A 16,277-nucleotide genomic window follows, 5' to 3' on the forward strand; every position below is an offset into this window, starting at 1 on the left:
TATTCAAACAATACAAGAGCATAATACGTTTGTCATAAAACATGGAAATGCGTCATATATTAATGATTAAAAGTTTTTATATAATATATTTTCTAATTTTAAAATGTTAAACTTAAGTATATAAAGCACTTAAGTTTATATATTCACTCATGGATTGCTTAATGTAAAAGGATTTCAAATTGCACAAGAAATCCAAACCAAAGACTCGTATAAACACAAGGGAAAATGAGAATAAGGAGATCTAAGAAGAAGTTCCGGGGGTGCAGAAAGATAGTGTCAAAGATAAGGTATCAACGGTGAGTCCATGTAGGCCCAATATTGAAGAATGTTATCAAAAAATGGCAAAGACTTCCTACACCCAACATTTTTTATCTGCACCCAACAAAATTTTCAAATTTCGAAAATGCTCTTTATTCCAGAAATGAAAATCTGAAATTGAAAATAATACATTACGAAAAAGTAGATCCAGAAAAGATTATTGTGTTCGAAAATAAAAATCTGGAACAAAAATCAAAATTTCATTCCATATAAGAAAATCTAGATTTGAAAATAATACATTTTGAAAAAATAAATCCAAAAGAGATTATTATATTCTGGAAAAGGGGTCCAGAATGTATTTTTATATGTACCCATTTTTTAAGGACATTTTCGTCTTTTCTTCTAAAATTGGGTGCAGTGATATGATGCAGGAAGTAATTGCCAAAAAAATACCTTAAGCCCAATTATAAATGGAGACACATCATTCGCATTAACTAACAGTATTTATCTTTTAGATAAAATTATGATTTTCTAGTGGTATAAAATTGTGTTTAAATACATGTTTGGTGCCTTCTAAATGGTAATCCAAACACACTTTAAATCAATTAATGTCATATTTAGGAATAAAAACCAGAAGGACGAGACCGATTTAAAAGAGATTTAGAGAAAGAAAAATTAAAGATTTCAATTATATTTTCATTAGTTGGAAAAACATGCGTAAAATATATTTATTTTAAAAAATCAAGTATATATAATTTTAAATGTACAACGTAGTAAACTAATAACCATATTTTAATTCAAAAACAGAATAAGAATTTCGAGAACGAATTTTTAGTTTTGGAAAACATAGAGCTTTAATTTTACTACTAGTCACTAAAGTAACTTACTTCATATTTTTAATAATTATAGGAGATGAGAATGTGACACACGTAGTATATCAAATGAGAAGAGTTTTATTGTGACATGATGAAAAAAATTAACCTCAGATTAGTGAATCTTATAAATAGGATAAGATTACAATGTTTTTGTTTGTTAAAAAAAAAAGACATGGTAAAGTCAATTTTAAAGGGCTAGATTTCAAATACAGAGGTTGTTTGTCTTTTTGAAGTCCTATATAATCATTAAATAACTTTTACTTCAACTTTTATATGTTTTTTATCTTCTAATTTTGCCTTCTCGTACAAATACCATATTACTTTGTACTTTTTTTCATCAAAGTCAGATTAGAGTCAGACATGTATCTATATATGGATTCAATATTTAATTAACATATCTAATTATATTTTTTTGTCTATTTTAATTTACACTGGTTATTATGAGAAGAAAAAGTTCCCAACGAGAGAGAAAAAGAGGTGATTAGGGTTTTGGAAAATATTTGGAAATTGATAAAAGAAATTGAATCTCGTTAATTGCTTAAAACAAATTTGTATGCATATTTTATTTTGATTCTTATTTTTCACATTTTACAAGTTACATAATGATATTATAAAAATTCATTATATCTCATAAAATATTATTCAATGTCTCTTTAAACTCTCTGGTATCTCAACTCACATGCTTTATATACTTATTAAAATCTTCGTAGTCATTTAAGGATCGGATAATGTCGTGAAGTTTTCTCTTCTCTTTATGATCGATCAACTTTATAAATCTCAATTTACATTGAAATCATCTCATTTCCACCTTAAAATTATTAAGATTAATTTTTTGTAAAAACCGTTATCAAAACCGGTCCAATTAGACGGTGATAAAAAAATTCATAGTTTCATATCCTCGTTTTTATTTTATTTTACATTACTCATATAGAATAGTGAAGATAATTTATTAAAATAAAAATATAATTTTAAAAAATATGTATGTGTACAAACTGGTCTCTCTTGAACTAGTTATTTTAACATACATGAAAGATCTAATTCTAACAACTGTTTGTTCCACAAATTAAAATGGATACATGAAAGAGATGATTTCTGAGTGAAGGGAGTGTAAATATGTGGTAAAATTGAAACGAAAATGAAGAGGAAAGAAGGTGACAGTTTGAGACAGAGAATGTCCCAAAACATTTGTAAAAGTATTTTAATTTGGTATTTTTAGTTAAAAGTGTTACAAGGAATCCATTTAATGTTTCAGCCGTACACCACTTATCTGAGTAAGTTACCACATAGAGAAACCTCTTAACAATTGTTACATAAATATCTGTGTGTAGAAACAATATCTAAAAAGCAAAGTAAGGTGCAAAAATATCAAGATATCTATCATGCTTTTATCTCCCCTAGCTAGCCATCATTGAATGTGAGATTAAAAGTTCAAAATAGAAATACGAAAATGTGTGTCACACAAAAACCCAACCACGTTGGTCCCTCACTTTGGTCATGCAGCAGACTTGACAGCTACACAACTTGGAAAAAATAAGAAAAAGAGAGAAGAAAAAGTTGACCACACCCTCTCACTTTTTAATGGGATCTTTTCTTCTTCCTCTTCTTCCAAGACTAGCCCACCACCCATCAAGAAGATCACCCTCTTTATTGCCAAACCATGCTTTCACACCAAAACAAAACTCACCATGCAACCAAAATACACTATTTTTTATTATCCTTCTATCAAACACAATGCATATCAAGACCTCATGTTTAAATACAGGAAAAAGACATCAAATATAACATGGGCCCAAGGCCCAAAAACCAGTCCTGAAGAAAAACTAGCAGACATTTCACACTCAATACACTTTAACTACTAATGAAAAAAAAAACTAGAAACAACATACATAATCACAAATCAATGCAAGAAAATAAACAACACAAATTTAACGTGATTCGGTTGCCAACTACAACCTACACTCATACGGACAACTATTAGATTTTATATCCGTCATGTTGCGCACTAATTACAATTACAATAATCTCTTTAAATAGAAATTACAAAGAGACATAATGATTAAGCCTACTCACTAAACATAGTATCTAGTCAGTCAAACTCAATTGGTCTTAGTTTCATACATAACAACTAAGTTCTTGTTTCAACCTTCAATTGGGAATACAAGTTAAGTGACACTAATTTTTTCGATCATCATTAGAAAACCATACAATCAAATTTATGGCATGCCTATTTCAAAATCTCAAGTTATTGGATTTATAGATTTATTTTCTTCTCTATATATATATAATGTTACGTTTTAATAATTTAATATTGTTTAAAATTTGAGATTAAGAATACTTTAAATATTTTTTTCTTTAATCTTCTCTTAAACGCCATTATATTTTTCTTTTAAGTTGCAGGTGTTGTGGAGAGTAAAGAGGAAGGTTGCTGGCAAGACGAAAGAATTATAGCATATGGTTTTGGGACCCAAATGGAAGACTCTCTGCTTTAACGTTCCGGCTGAATCTTAAATTATTACGCTACTCTGATACATAGCACACTGCACAATAGAAGAAGCACAACAAGGATTATTCCTTTTACTATTCTAGTCAAAACCAACAAACACAGTTGCAACAAGATGGGAAAGAATATTTCAACATGGGACTCAGAAAGAACTCACTAACATGCATCACTTCCAAAAAATAAAAATTAAGTGTAACCATGTGGAAACTAGTACTAGACTCAGAAATCTACCTCCAGAAAAAATCCCCATTAATTAACCATCTTAGACCCTGTTATAAAGACACCAACATACCCATTGAATTCACAACTCACGTGCATTTCTCCTCATGATTTACCAACACAATGATTGTTTATGCCTAACATAACATGTAGTGTAATTAAACCATTATAAACTATTACGAAGTGAACTTTAAATTTAATTAAAAACCATAAAATCAGTTCATAAGATGAAGTTTGCACCCATTAGTGGTCTGATAAAACCAACAAACACTCATTAGAATATGCTCGAAATGACTCTGATACCATATTACAAAGTATACTTTAAATCTAATTCAACCTCATAAAACTGACTTATGGAATGAGATTTGCACTTACTTATATACAATGAAATGTCCTAATCGTTAATCGATGTGGAATCTCCAACATAAACGTCACATATCTGTGACGAATTGTAACACTTTTTTATTCATAACAAATGTGTAACTTGCATTGCATTGCATGTATGATATACGTGAGGAATTGTAATTATTTTGAGAAGTAAATTAATGGGCAACAATGGTGGTTGAAGGCTGAGTATATGATGTTATGGTGAGAAAGTGAGGAGAGTTAGCTTTGAATTAATTATAAAGCATAAGATGTTGCATTGTAGTTGTGGTAGATAGTTATTTAAGTGAGAATTTGAAGAAGTGTTTGAAAGTGAATAAAGTTATGTGCCTAAGCTGGCCTCACTGGGATCACTTATGGGTTATGTGGGTTGTAATTGACAGTGACAATGTGAGTGAGAGGGTTCTAATTAAAATAAGGTTATGAGGAAAGTGGGAAGTATTAATGCAGCTTTAAAAGCAGAAGGGTGCAACATCAAATCCAAGTGAAGGGGGAATGGAAAAAAGAAAAATGTTATGTTTCTTCTACTTTTTGAAAGCTATAAACAAAAATATATAGAAGATGAAGAAGGAAAAGGTTGTTGGGAAGAGAATGCCTTTGTCGATAAGGAACAACAATTTTGTCTACTGCATAAATCAAAATCGCAATCATTTTATTTAGTTGCAAGCCCCCACAAGCGCTTTATAATACTGCAACTTTCAACATTATGCCAACGTCATACTCAATTACTATATACTCTGCATTTCCAACATTTTAAACATACCCTATCTCAATTTTCCTTATATACAAAAATCACCATTTAATCATTACCTATCAAATCTTATTAACTAAAAAGGAACAGAAAAAAAATTAATTAGAGTTGTTTATTTTATATTTAGTTGGATATAATTTTCTTCAACCCGTCCCAATAACTAGAATAAAAAAATAGTATAATAATGTTTCTACCTGCTCAAGTAAGTTGAAATAATATGATTAGTATCTATCAGTACATTAGGGTATTGTTCAGTTTAGATCTTCAAGTTTTATCATGATTTTGACGTTTTGGATCTCAAATAAGTTAAAAAAATATATTTAAGCTATTTTTAATTTAAATTTTAAAGTGATGTCAGACTAATTAGATTAACTCAATCTTATAAAATTAACTTGTAATATAAAATTTGTAGTTATTTATATATTGTTAGAGATGAAATTTGTATTTATCTATGTATAGTTAGAAGATCAACTAAAAATAAAACATATAATAATATATAAGTAGATGTAAACCTTACTTTATAAATTTATTTTATAATATTAAATTAGACTTAAAAATTCACTGCTTAATATATCATGATGGAACAAATTCTGACTAAAATAGACTTTAAATATATCTCAACCTTATATAATATAAAAGTAATTAATTTTTATTATCCTCTCAATATGATAAAACACTTATTACTTAAACATTTAAACACTATTTTTCGTGTTTGAAAATTAATTTGAGCATGACATGTTATACTTTTTGCATATTGTATTTTTTAAAATAAATATTATTAAATCAGTCCGTATATTCAAAACACACTTTTCTTATATCTTGTCTGTATATAACGCATTTTTAATATTATCTCATACATATCATGCATTTCTTAATTTAGTCCAGTACATATAACGCATTATTGTTAGCTTAATCTCATAATTAATTTAATTCTCACATGTAAAATATAAAATTAAAATATACTATAAATATAACAACCATGATAAAACTAAAACACTAACTTTATATATATATATATATATATATATATATATTATTAGATGATAAACATTATATCATATAGTATTTTAAAATTTCAGTTGTAATATTTTATTTAATTATAACTAAACTACTATATCAATATCAATTGTAACTATCAGTTTCTGTTATTTTTTTATTTTTTTATTTTTTTATGTATTATATAAATATAGTACTTGTTAGTAACAATTTTTAATTAATAAAATATATTATTTTTTTCCCTTTTTCTCTACTTTCTCTAGATGAGGTATATATAACTAAATGATATGATTAACCTATAAAACACTTGTTCATTAATGAAATTTCTTAATTGTGTTCCGTTAACAAAGTAGCTAAGGGTTCCAATAGTTTCTGTTTTTGGGTGATGGGGAATCATAACTAATATATTTAATTAAACTAACTGGTCCTACCACTGAAGGGAAGTAGTAGAAAAGATTTCAAAATCCAAAACTGAATCTCAACTCAGAAACCACATACAGAATATCCTAATTCAACATACACAACAACACCATAGTCCCCTCATGAGTTTTGTTTGTTTTGAATTTGTGTCAACATAAAAATTGGAGTAATAGTTCAAGAACAATTTTCATTAATCACAATCAATTGTTGTTTCATAGTCATATTCAACACTACAATGTCAAAATCATTACCGTTGCTGAAATAAAAGTTACTTTTAAAAACTTTGTTTCTTCAAAAGAGCGCAACGAAGAATATATATAAAAAAATGGTAAATGTTAAACTGAGTCAAACAGTGGTTTTTAGGGAATAAAAAATAGGTGAATTTTGTGTGTGTATGCATATTTTAGTTTTAGGTTTTGGGAATGCGAAGATTTTGGTGAGGCTCTGATTAGTTGGATGCACCGAAAAAAGCATAAAGTTGAAACGCGTTTATTGGGCCCCAACGCCATAGAAAACAATGCTTAATTGTTGATTGTTCTTGTGTTTTGATGTTTTCCATGCCATAAATCTCTGTTCACATTTCAAACTCTACCAATACGTGCTGTCTTTCATTTTTAATTTCAAAAAGCAGTTTTTAGTTTGAAAATATATGATTGTTTAAATAGTTGGTGGATATATATATATAGAACAGAGTGTATAAAATATTGTTTTTTCAAATATGTTTATGCATTTAAAATTATAAAACAAATAACAAAAAACAACCTTATCTATTGTTCTTTCTCTTTTCTTTATTTGGATAAAGTCTTGGTTCAAACTTCTATTGTTTAAGTCAGATTTTGGGGATTTGATGCTCTGTTTTTAATCCATTTTTTTCTTAATCTTACAAAATATCTTCTACCCACAAAACTACTACAACCATGTGAATAACTTTTAACAATTTCATTATACTTCACATGTTTAACTGGATTTCAAGTTTTTTTTTCACTAAAAAACTTATTTAACTTTTATTAATAGTATCTGGAAGGTAAGTTCACTCATTAACTTTATTAATAGTGTTTGATAAGTAAGTTTTCTTATTAGCTTTTAGTATTTTTTTTAACTTTATTTAAAATATTGTATTATGGTTTATTTATTTATTTTTTATCATTAAACTATTTATTAATTTTTTTTATATGAGGTAAAATTTATTGCATCTTTATTTTCTTTTCTGCCTTTCCACTCATAAGGTAGAATTTGCTTATTTTTATATATAAAATAGTTTGTATTAAAAAAATGTAAAAAATAACTTTGACATGAATGAGCGATATTAATACTGTGCCGGAGAACACGAATAGAAGAGACACCATAAAAAAAGGAAAAAAGGTTTCAAAATATATATAAAAAATAAACTTTTTCCAAATTGCTAAAGAAATTTACGCGTAAAATTTCTGTATAATCAATTTTAATACATAATATCATATTCTAAATATATTAATAAAATATTTATGATATTATTGATTAAGTTTGAAATATAGCTACAATAGATTATATAATAAATAATATTCACGACATAATTTATGATAATATATATTGATGATCTCATAAATATTTTATTAATATCTATATATTATAAACATAATATAATACTTTAATATAATTAACAATATTTTATTAATATTGCATTTTTATTATAACAACATAAATAATTAAACTACAAAAATTAAATAATAAATAATTTAAATTTTTATTATTTTCTAAATATACTAATTTATAAAAAAAATGTTTTACTTTATTAATTAATTAAATTTCTCATAAATTTCCCACTTTTTTTTTTCATTTTCATGTTCTTTCCTTTAATCCGTGTTTGCTTCTGTTATGCAGATTTAAGGGTGTAGATTTAGAAAAGTTGTTGTTGTTGTTTGCTTATACATGTTAAGAGTAGAGATATGCCAAAAAAGAGTTTATACAAAGTTCATTATAAAATTTTACTCTTTCAAATGAGAAAACTTACATGAAAGGCTAACTAATAATACGGGAGCATTTTTTTAAAATAATTTTTGTATATAAAAGATGTTGGTCTATTATTTTTTATTATATTGATTATGTATTTTTTTTTAAATAATGTTGGTCATGTAATGCCTCAACTATAGGTGATATATGCTTTTTCTAAATAGTCATAATTTTCTTTGCTACATGTCACTCGAAGGAGTGGAATTTTGCACGTTACATTATGATTTCTTTGACTTCTGTAAGGTAACTTGGTTGAGAATAATTATTTTTTAGCATATTTCTTTAATAATTATTTGTAAGGTTTTAAATTTGATTATTTATTGAGGATGATAAAATCCTTCGATATTTAATATTAATTAAAGACCATTTATTGTATTTAAATTGATTTAGTTATACTGGTATGTTATTATTCGAAATGAATCTAACCTACGTAGTTATTATTTGAAAAGAGTCTTGAGGAAGAATACTTATTTTGGGTATCTTTAATTATAGAAGCATATAATATTAAAGGATAACAGTTGTTAAAAATGAGTGATAATCTTAACATCTCAGCATTGAATGAATGATGAGAGTAGAAGAGCATGGATGGATTAGTCCATGGGAGAAGCATGTAGAAAGAAGCTTGGGTGGGACCCACCGTGGCGTCCTTTGATCATCTTGTGTCTTCATCAAGAATTAGACAAGAATCGGCATGATTGATCTCTGTAGTCCCTCATTTCGCAGCAATGGAATGGAACAGATGAAGGAAGCATGAGGGTTCAACTTGTGGGTCTCATCGCCCTTTCAAACTTCAATAACTTTTCTAACTTTTGATTGAAATTGAGGTATAGTCTACCACCACACACTTCTCTTAAATGGTGTGATAGTGGATATCAAACACTTGTAGGATACAAGTGAAATATCCCATTTAAAAAAAATTTTGTTGGATTTCTAACAATTTTAACACGATTCTAACACAATTTTAAAAAAGATAAATATATTAATTTTTTAAAAAATTAAATTTATTGTATGATTTTTGTAGTATGATTATAAAAATAAAGAACAAATCATTTTGAACTAGCCGTGAAAAACATTTTTCTGCTAAAAAACCGAAACATACATGTGCACATAAATCTTTATTGTCAAATTTATATAACTCATAATTATATAATATATCAGTATCCGCTTTCGTGTCTTTGCTACATAGTGTATAACGTGTTTTTTTTTTAAGGTGAGTGTTCTGGGTTTGTATTAAAATATATCGATGAATTAGAGGAGGAAAAATATAAAATTATCTTTAATCTCCATTCAAAATAGTTACTCTTCACTTAATTAAAAATAATTTAAAATTTTATCTATTTTAATTATTAATCTATATTTATACACTTTTAATAACAAAAACGAATTTTCACAACTGTTAGAGACTTATCAACCAATTTAAATATTTTATAAACTCCAACTTTCTCTTACCTAAATTGCCTCTCAACAAAAAATCTCCACATCCCTTTCTTTCTGTTATCCAACAACTCTATAGGTATATAACAGTTAGTTACAACTAACAAACTCTTAGATATAAAGTAATATTTAAAAATAAAATAACAAAAAAAAACAATAAAATATATAACTTTTGATTAAGTTTTAAAAGAAAGTTATACTTTAACTTCACTAGTCCACTGCTTGATTGATTGAATTTTGAATTGTCTGCAATTATTTTTTAAAAAATATGAAAGTTTTTAATACCCTGTTGTATTATTATTGAGTAATATGAAACAATAAATATGTTTTTGTGTCTACAAAGGATATATTCTTCTAGTGTAAATACTTTCTATTTTGCTATTTCATTGTAAAAATATTAATTAATTAATTAATTTGTATATGGTACCAGAGTTTAGTAATTGTGTTTTTCGTGATTATTGAACCTCTATCCTAAGCTCTGTGACTTTTATTATTTAAAAAGTATTTTATAATAGAGTTTATTTATTTGTAAAGGATTACATAAATTTCTATAATCAAATACTATTGATGTTTATGTCTTGAATTCATAATATGAGAAGTAGTGAACTGAGTTTAGAGAACACTATTATAAATATTTTAAATTAAAATTATGTCCATTAAAATATTAAAATATATATAGGGAAGAAATATGATTGATGTGTGTATGTAAGTGTACATGATTGAATTTATATACACATTCTTGTTTAAAAATTTTAACTTATTCTATTTTGTGTATTTGTTTACAAACTGTAAAAGATTATATATATATATATATGTGTGAGAGAGAGAGAATGAGTGAAGAGTTGTAAATATGTATTAGTTAATATCTCTATAATAATAGAAATGTTTAAAACAATACTTAACCGAAAATAAATTAGTTTTAATTAAATATTTAAAATAAATTATTTATAATGTTAATTAATTCATTATAGTCTATACAAGATTGAAATTATAATAAATTAATTTATGTTTACTTTATTAAATAATTAAATTATTTAATGAGATGATGATGTAACAGAGATTTACCCGAAGCCGTCATCCTATCACAGTTTATCACATAAAGTTCTCAATTATTTCAACATCTATTAAATTCAGAGTTGATTTTTTCCATTTTACCAATTTACTTTTTTTTTATTTTTATATTTATTGTCACCTCTTAATTTCATATTTTCACGAGTATATTATTTTAATCTATTTATTTATTTAACATAAAATATCTGATTTCATAGAAAATATAAATTAATAAATAAACTTTTCATAACTCAAACATTGAGATGTTTAATACTTGAAAAACTTGTTAATATCTCTAAGAGAGAAGTAAGTGATAAACCTTATATCAGTGAATTTTTCATTTATTTATACTTGATTCAATTTGTCAATCTATAATTTCAACCAGAAGACTAATCACTATGTAATTATTTTTAACCTGGAACCCACCACCTCCAAAAGTAACAAATTTAAACGGTGACTTTAGGTTGAAAATTATTATAAATTAATAGCTAAGTACGTGTTAAATATGGATTAGCTATGAGAATGACTATAAATATATAATCATTTTTGCTACACTTTACTCATGAATAGCTGAAAGTAAGAAAAACAAATATTATTGCAAAATTAACCACGAAATAGCTAGTATTCTTTTAAATAAATGGACTACAAATTAGCTGAGAATATTCTAACTATTTTATACCAAATTTATTATGCTCAATTTATAGATGTTGTTTTTCAGTATAAGTTAATTATAAACTTGTGATAATGTTTGGTATATCTAATTAAAAAAATAATTTGATTGGATCATGAACAGGAATAGAAAATCTGATATTTTAGGAAAACTTCGGGAGCAAACTTTATGGAGGTGTTTGGTCTGATCTTTTTTTTATTTGGTTCTGAATATTGGTAGAGATTTTATTCTTTTGTTTTGCAGTCTCTCACCACACGTGAATTAAATTCTAAATATACTAATATAGGAGAGAAAGATCACGTTACCAGCTACTTATTTTGTTTGCTACATTATATGATGTCATTATTCAGCTTCAGATTTTTCTACAATTTTTTTTAATATATTTCAGATTCTCTTAATCCTATTTAATATTTTGCCACAATTGCGCAAGCAGTGTAAAAGCTATTTAATCCTGCTTAAAAATTAACTTATTATTCTTTCAAAATACTCGAAAACTATATGCATTCATTTGAGAATCATGAATTACAGTATATTAACTCATTGATTTTTCACTGATGTTTGATATCATTAGCACCTAAAAAAGTTAAATATATGTTTAAAAAGAGAAATATCAAATACTAATGAATTGTGTACCATAAAAACAAACTCATTTAAATATTTCGTATGGTAGAAGAGAAACATACTAAATTACTATATATATACTCTCTCTCTCTCAATTTTAACTAAATTAGTGTATATTTTTTTGTATGACTTAGTTCTTAATTGATTCCGAAAATTAATATTGATATAATATTTTGATTTACGTGTCTCTGCTATTTTTTATTTTTAATTCATCTGCGTACAACTAAATCTAATTCTGGAAAAAAAGATAGGGAAAAGAGGGAACTGGGTTTGCAAGAGGTAGCTGTAATTAGAGTAAGAAAGTGGGTTTAAATAATAAAATGTAGTAATAGGATTTAATAAAAATAAAAAAGATAAATATTCCGCGGTTGTAACTGATAGTGCAACTGACCAAAAAGAGCTATAAAATATTATCACAACCTTTCAGCCTTCCCATAAAGCAGCAAATAAAATACCATTCTCTCTCTGTTTCGCTTTTCTCTCTCTCTCTCCGCAAAACCGTACGCCCACAAACCCACCCACACACACTGCTGCAAACAAAACTCACTTCCTCCCACTCTTCCAAAACCGTTTTCTCATTCTCTCTCTGATTCTTTCTATATCTATGAAATTCTCTCTTTTTCTCTTTCCCTTCTCTTCACCTTTCACCACTTCTTCCTCAGCCTCCTAGGAGTGGTTTCTTCCCAGTTTTTTTTTTTTTTTTTTCATTTTCTTTTTCTTTTTACTCGCTCAAATGGAAAACAAGCAATCTTTCTTCGCCGCTCTCAAAGACGAGGTGGTGCGCGGCCTCTCCCCGTCGCGCTCTCGCTCCAAGAGCCCCGCCCGGACCGCCTCCCCCATTTCGGCTCTCCTCCGCCGCAAGAAGCACAACCCGGACTACTCCGTCGCGAGATCCGTCAGTCTCCGCCCGCTGGGGGAGACGCTCACGCCTCTTATAGAGGGGCCTGACCCGGACGCCACCGAGAACGGGGATCCTAAGCGAATCGGGTCGGGGCTCGGACACTGGATGAAGGGCCAGTTGTCACGTGCCCCCTCCGTGTCTTACAAGAGGTCTGATCTGAGACTCCTTCTCGGCGTCATGGGCGCCCCACTCGCTCCCGTTCACGTGTGCGCCACCGACCCCTTGCCTCACCTCAGCATCAAAGACACTCCCATTGTGAGTCCTCACTCCAATTTCTCCTTTTCTCAAACAAGCTTTGGTGTTTTGCTGTTTCTTCGGTACTTTACAGTGAATGAATTCGTTCCTTCTCTCACTCTCTCTCTCTCTCTTGTTTGGATGCTTGTGCTTTGGATTTTTGGTCATTTTCTCTTCAACTCAGAATATGGCTTTTCTGGTAAATTATGTAACGTTTTATGCTCCTTGTCGTCTTTTGATCCCGTGCAAGATTCACTTTTCGATTTCTAGTTTTATCTCTTGTTCTGAGTGTTTGGCTCAAATCGTTCGCCAGGGTCACACTCAGTCACGTGCCTCCTCTTTGTAATTTCACTTTTGCTGAGAACAAAAATTTAGGATGAAAATAGTTAGAATAGGGACGAAACAAGAGCCTTTAAATCCGGTTATGTTTATTGAGATGGTTTGACTTAGTAATAACTCAAATAATGCTCTTAAATTGATGCTTTCAACTGTTTTGTAGTACAGGGGGGAAATGGACCGTCTTCTTTTTAGAAATTAAAGTATAAAAAGTGTTAATTATTGTTAATGGTGAAGTTCAATCGTGATAAGTAAATATTTTTAACTCTTTTTTGGGTTTTATTTTCCTTATGGGTAATCTTGCAGGAAACTTCTTCTGCCCAGTACATATTGCAGCAGTATCTAGCAGCGTCTGGGGGGCTAAAGTTGCAGAACTCTATACGAAATGCTTATGCGATGGGAAAGGTTAGAATGGTGGCTTCTGAATTTGAAACTGCGACCAAGGTAGTGAAGAACCGTAATGCGTCTAGGTGCGCGGAGTCTGGCGGATTTGTGCTCTGGCAGATGAATCCCGACATGTGGTATGTAGAGCTTGTAGTTGGGGGAAGCAAGGTTCATGCCGGCTGCAATGGCAAGCTTGTCTGGAGGCACACACCTTGGCTCGGTGCTCATACGGCCAAGGGACCCGTGAGGCCTTTACGGCGTGCTCTTCAGGTTGATTTTATTTTTTAATTTGCATTTTCACATGTGCTGTCTGTTCCCTTTTTCTCTGAAATTTCAAAGTGCTCATAATGTTTGTTTAATCAGGGAATTGATCCTAGAACCACTGCAAGTATGTTTGCTGATGCCAGATGCATAGGAGAGAAAAACATCAATGGTGAGGATTGCTTCATCCTGAAGCTTTGTACTGACCCTGAAACGTTGAAGGCTCGGAGTGAGGGTCCTGCTGAGATCATAAGGCATGTCTTGTTTGGCTACTTTAGCCAGAAGACTGGTCTTCTTGTGCACATTGAGGACTCTCATCTGACGCGCATCCAATCTAACGGGGGTGATGCAGTTTATTGGGAAACCACAATCAATTCATTCCTTAGTGATTACAAGCCCGTGGAAGGTATAATGATTGCCCACTCTGGGCATTCTGTGGTAACCCTTTTCAGGTTTGGGGAGATGGCCATGAGCCACACTAAAACAAAAATGGAAGAGGCCTGGACGATTGAAGAGGTTGCATTCAATGTACCAGGTCTTTCATTAGATTGCTTCATTCCCCCAGCTGATTTGCGAACAGGTTCTGTAAGTGAAGCTTGTGAACTTCCTCAGGACGAAAGAGGAAAAAACTCACTAGCAGTACACCGAGCCAAAGTTGTTGCACTGGAGAAATCACATAATTGCAGTATTGATAACATGATCTGGAAGATGGAAATCTAACGATGGGGGTAGGATCAATTCAAGGCAATTGTTAATAGCAGTCACTAGTTTTTGACTACTAACGTTTAGATGTTAGAGTAGCGGGTTCAGTTGGTTCTTTTTGTGGAAGTTTGTTCATGCCTCTATATAGTTCTGTAAATAGAGCATAAAAATTCACGGGTATTATGCACACCCGAGTGAATGTTTATACTCAATGCAGAATCCAACTATGGAGTTGGAGCTCGTTTTTCCACTTCGGAATAGAGCAATCGGAGGTTAATTTTAGTTTACCTTCCATAAACGAGGTAAGGTGGCGAAACTCTGGTATAGTGGACCCATTAAACTTTTGTTACTTAGCAACATATCTAAGCGTCGATGGTGGTAATATTAAAGAGTCTACCATCGACCTCAGCCAGTTTGGCGCTAACAGCTTCTACATGGTGTGGAAGTTATGTGCTTGAAAAGGCAACGTGGGTGTTTTGCCGAGATAATGGAGTAGGGTTACAGGGACAATGCCCAGTCTATATTGATGTACCAAACATCTCTTGTATGTTTCCGGTTGTGTTATGATGTTATTTTTGTCAGTGCTCCTGATAATGAAATTGTCAGATAATGAATGCTCGTGATGAATATGTCACTCTTTACATTATTTTTTAGGGACTTGTGTGCTTGTAAGTAGTAACCATAATTTTCTTCAATTTCTCATTAGAGAGTATGGTCTTGGGTATTCTCCCAATTTTATTTATATCTGGTAAAATTATGTGCGAAAGAAAAATGAATCGTTAATTGCAATTCTGGGATTCTATCTAATTTGTATTCACATCAGTCCAGTGTGTCTGTTACTCTGAGTCACATCATCAATCATATATTGATTAATTAAATGTTCGTATCAAATTACATTTATGAAGGTGAGACTCGGGAAGTTGTAATCTCGTTGTTTACTAGTATGTTAAAACTGAGTGAATGTGCATCTTATAACTCCCAAAGTATTAAATTGTAACCATATCAAAATATTCAGTGTCAGTGCGAGGGATAGTTACAAAGTTTTCTCCTTCGTCATGTTACTGCATGTGTGGAAGCTACGCTCTTTTTCCGACGGTCTTGGTCAAACGAATCGAGCATAGGGAAGAAAATGGTAACCTAAAGGGAAATATAACAATTTTTTAAATATGGGGAGCAGAAGACAGTGAGTAGGGAATAAATAAAGCGAAACTTGGTTATGTTTCTGATGAAAGGCCCGCGCGTGTCTCATTGTGTGTCTGAACGTGATTATGGAACAACCAACCACGAGTTTT

The 16,277-nt window shown here is 29.8% G+C and overlaps 1 protein-coding gene across 1 annotated transcript; it reads left to right on the forward strand.

The window, feature by feature from the left end:
• The first annotated feature begins 12,592 nt into the window (after positions 1-12,592).
• On the forward strand, positions 12,593-15,638 carry LOC137827910 (uncharacterized). Its single transcript, XM_068634285.1, has 3 exons — positions 12,593-13,323; positions 13,945-14,292; positions 14,386-15,638. Exons 1-3 carry the CDS (start codon positions 12,901-12,903, stop codon positions 15,001-15,003), a joined length of 1,389 nt encoding a protein of 462 aa, XP_068490386.1. The 5' UTR covers positions 12,593-12,900; the 3' UTR covers positions 15,004-15,638.
• The last annotated feature ends 639 nt before the right edge of the window (positions 15,639-16,277 follow it).

The sequence above is a fragment of the Phaseolus vulgaris genome, chromosome 7, assembly GCF_000499845.2.
Source record: "Phaseolus vulgaris cultivar G19833 chromosome 7, P. vulgaris v2.0, whole genome shotgun sequence".
Lineage (NCBI taxonomy): Eukaryota > Viridiplantae > Streptophyta > Magnoliopsida > Fabales > Fabaceae > Phaseolus > Phaseolus vulgaris.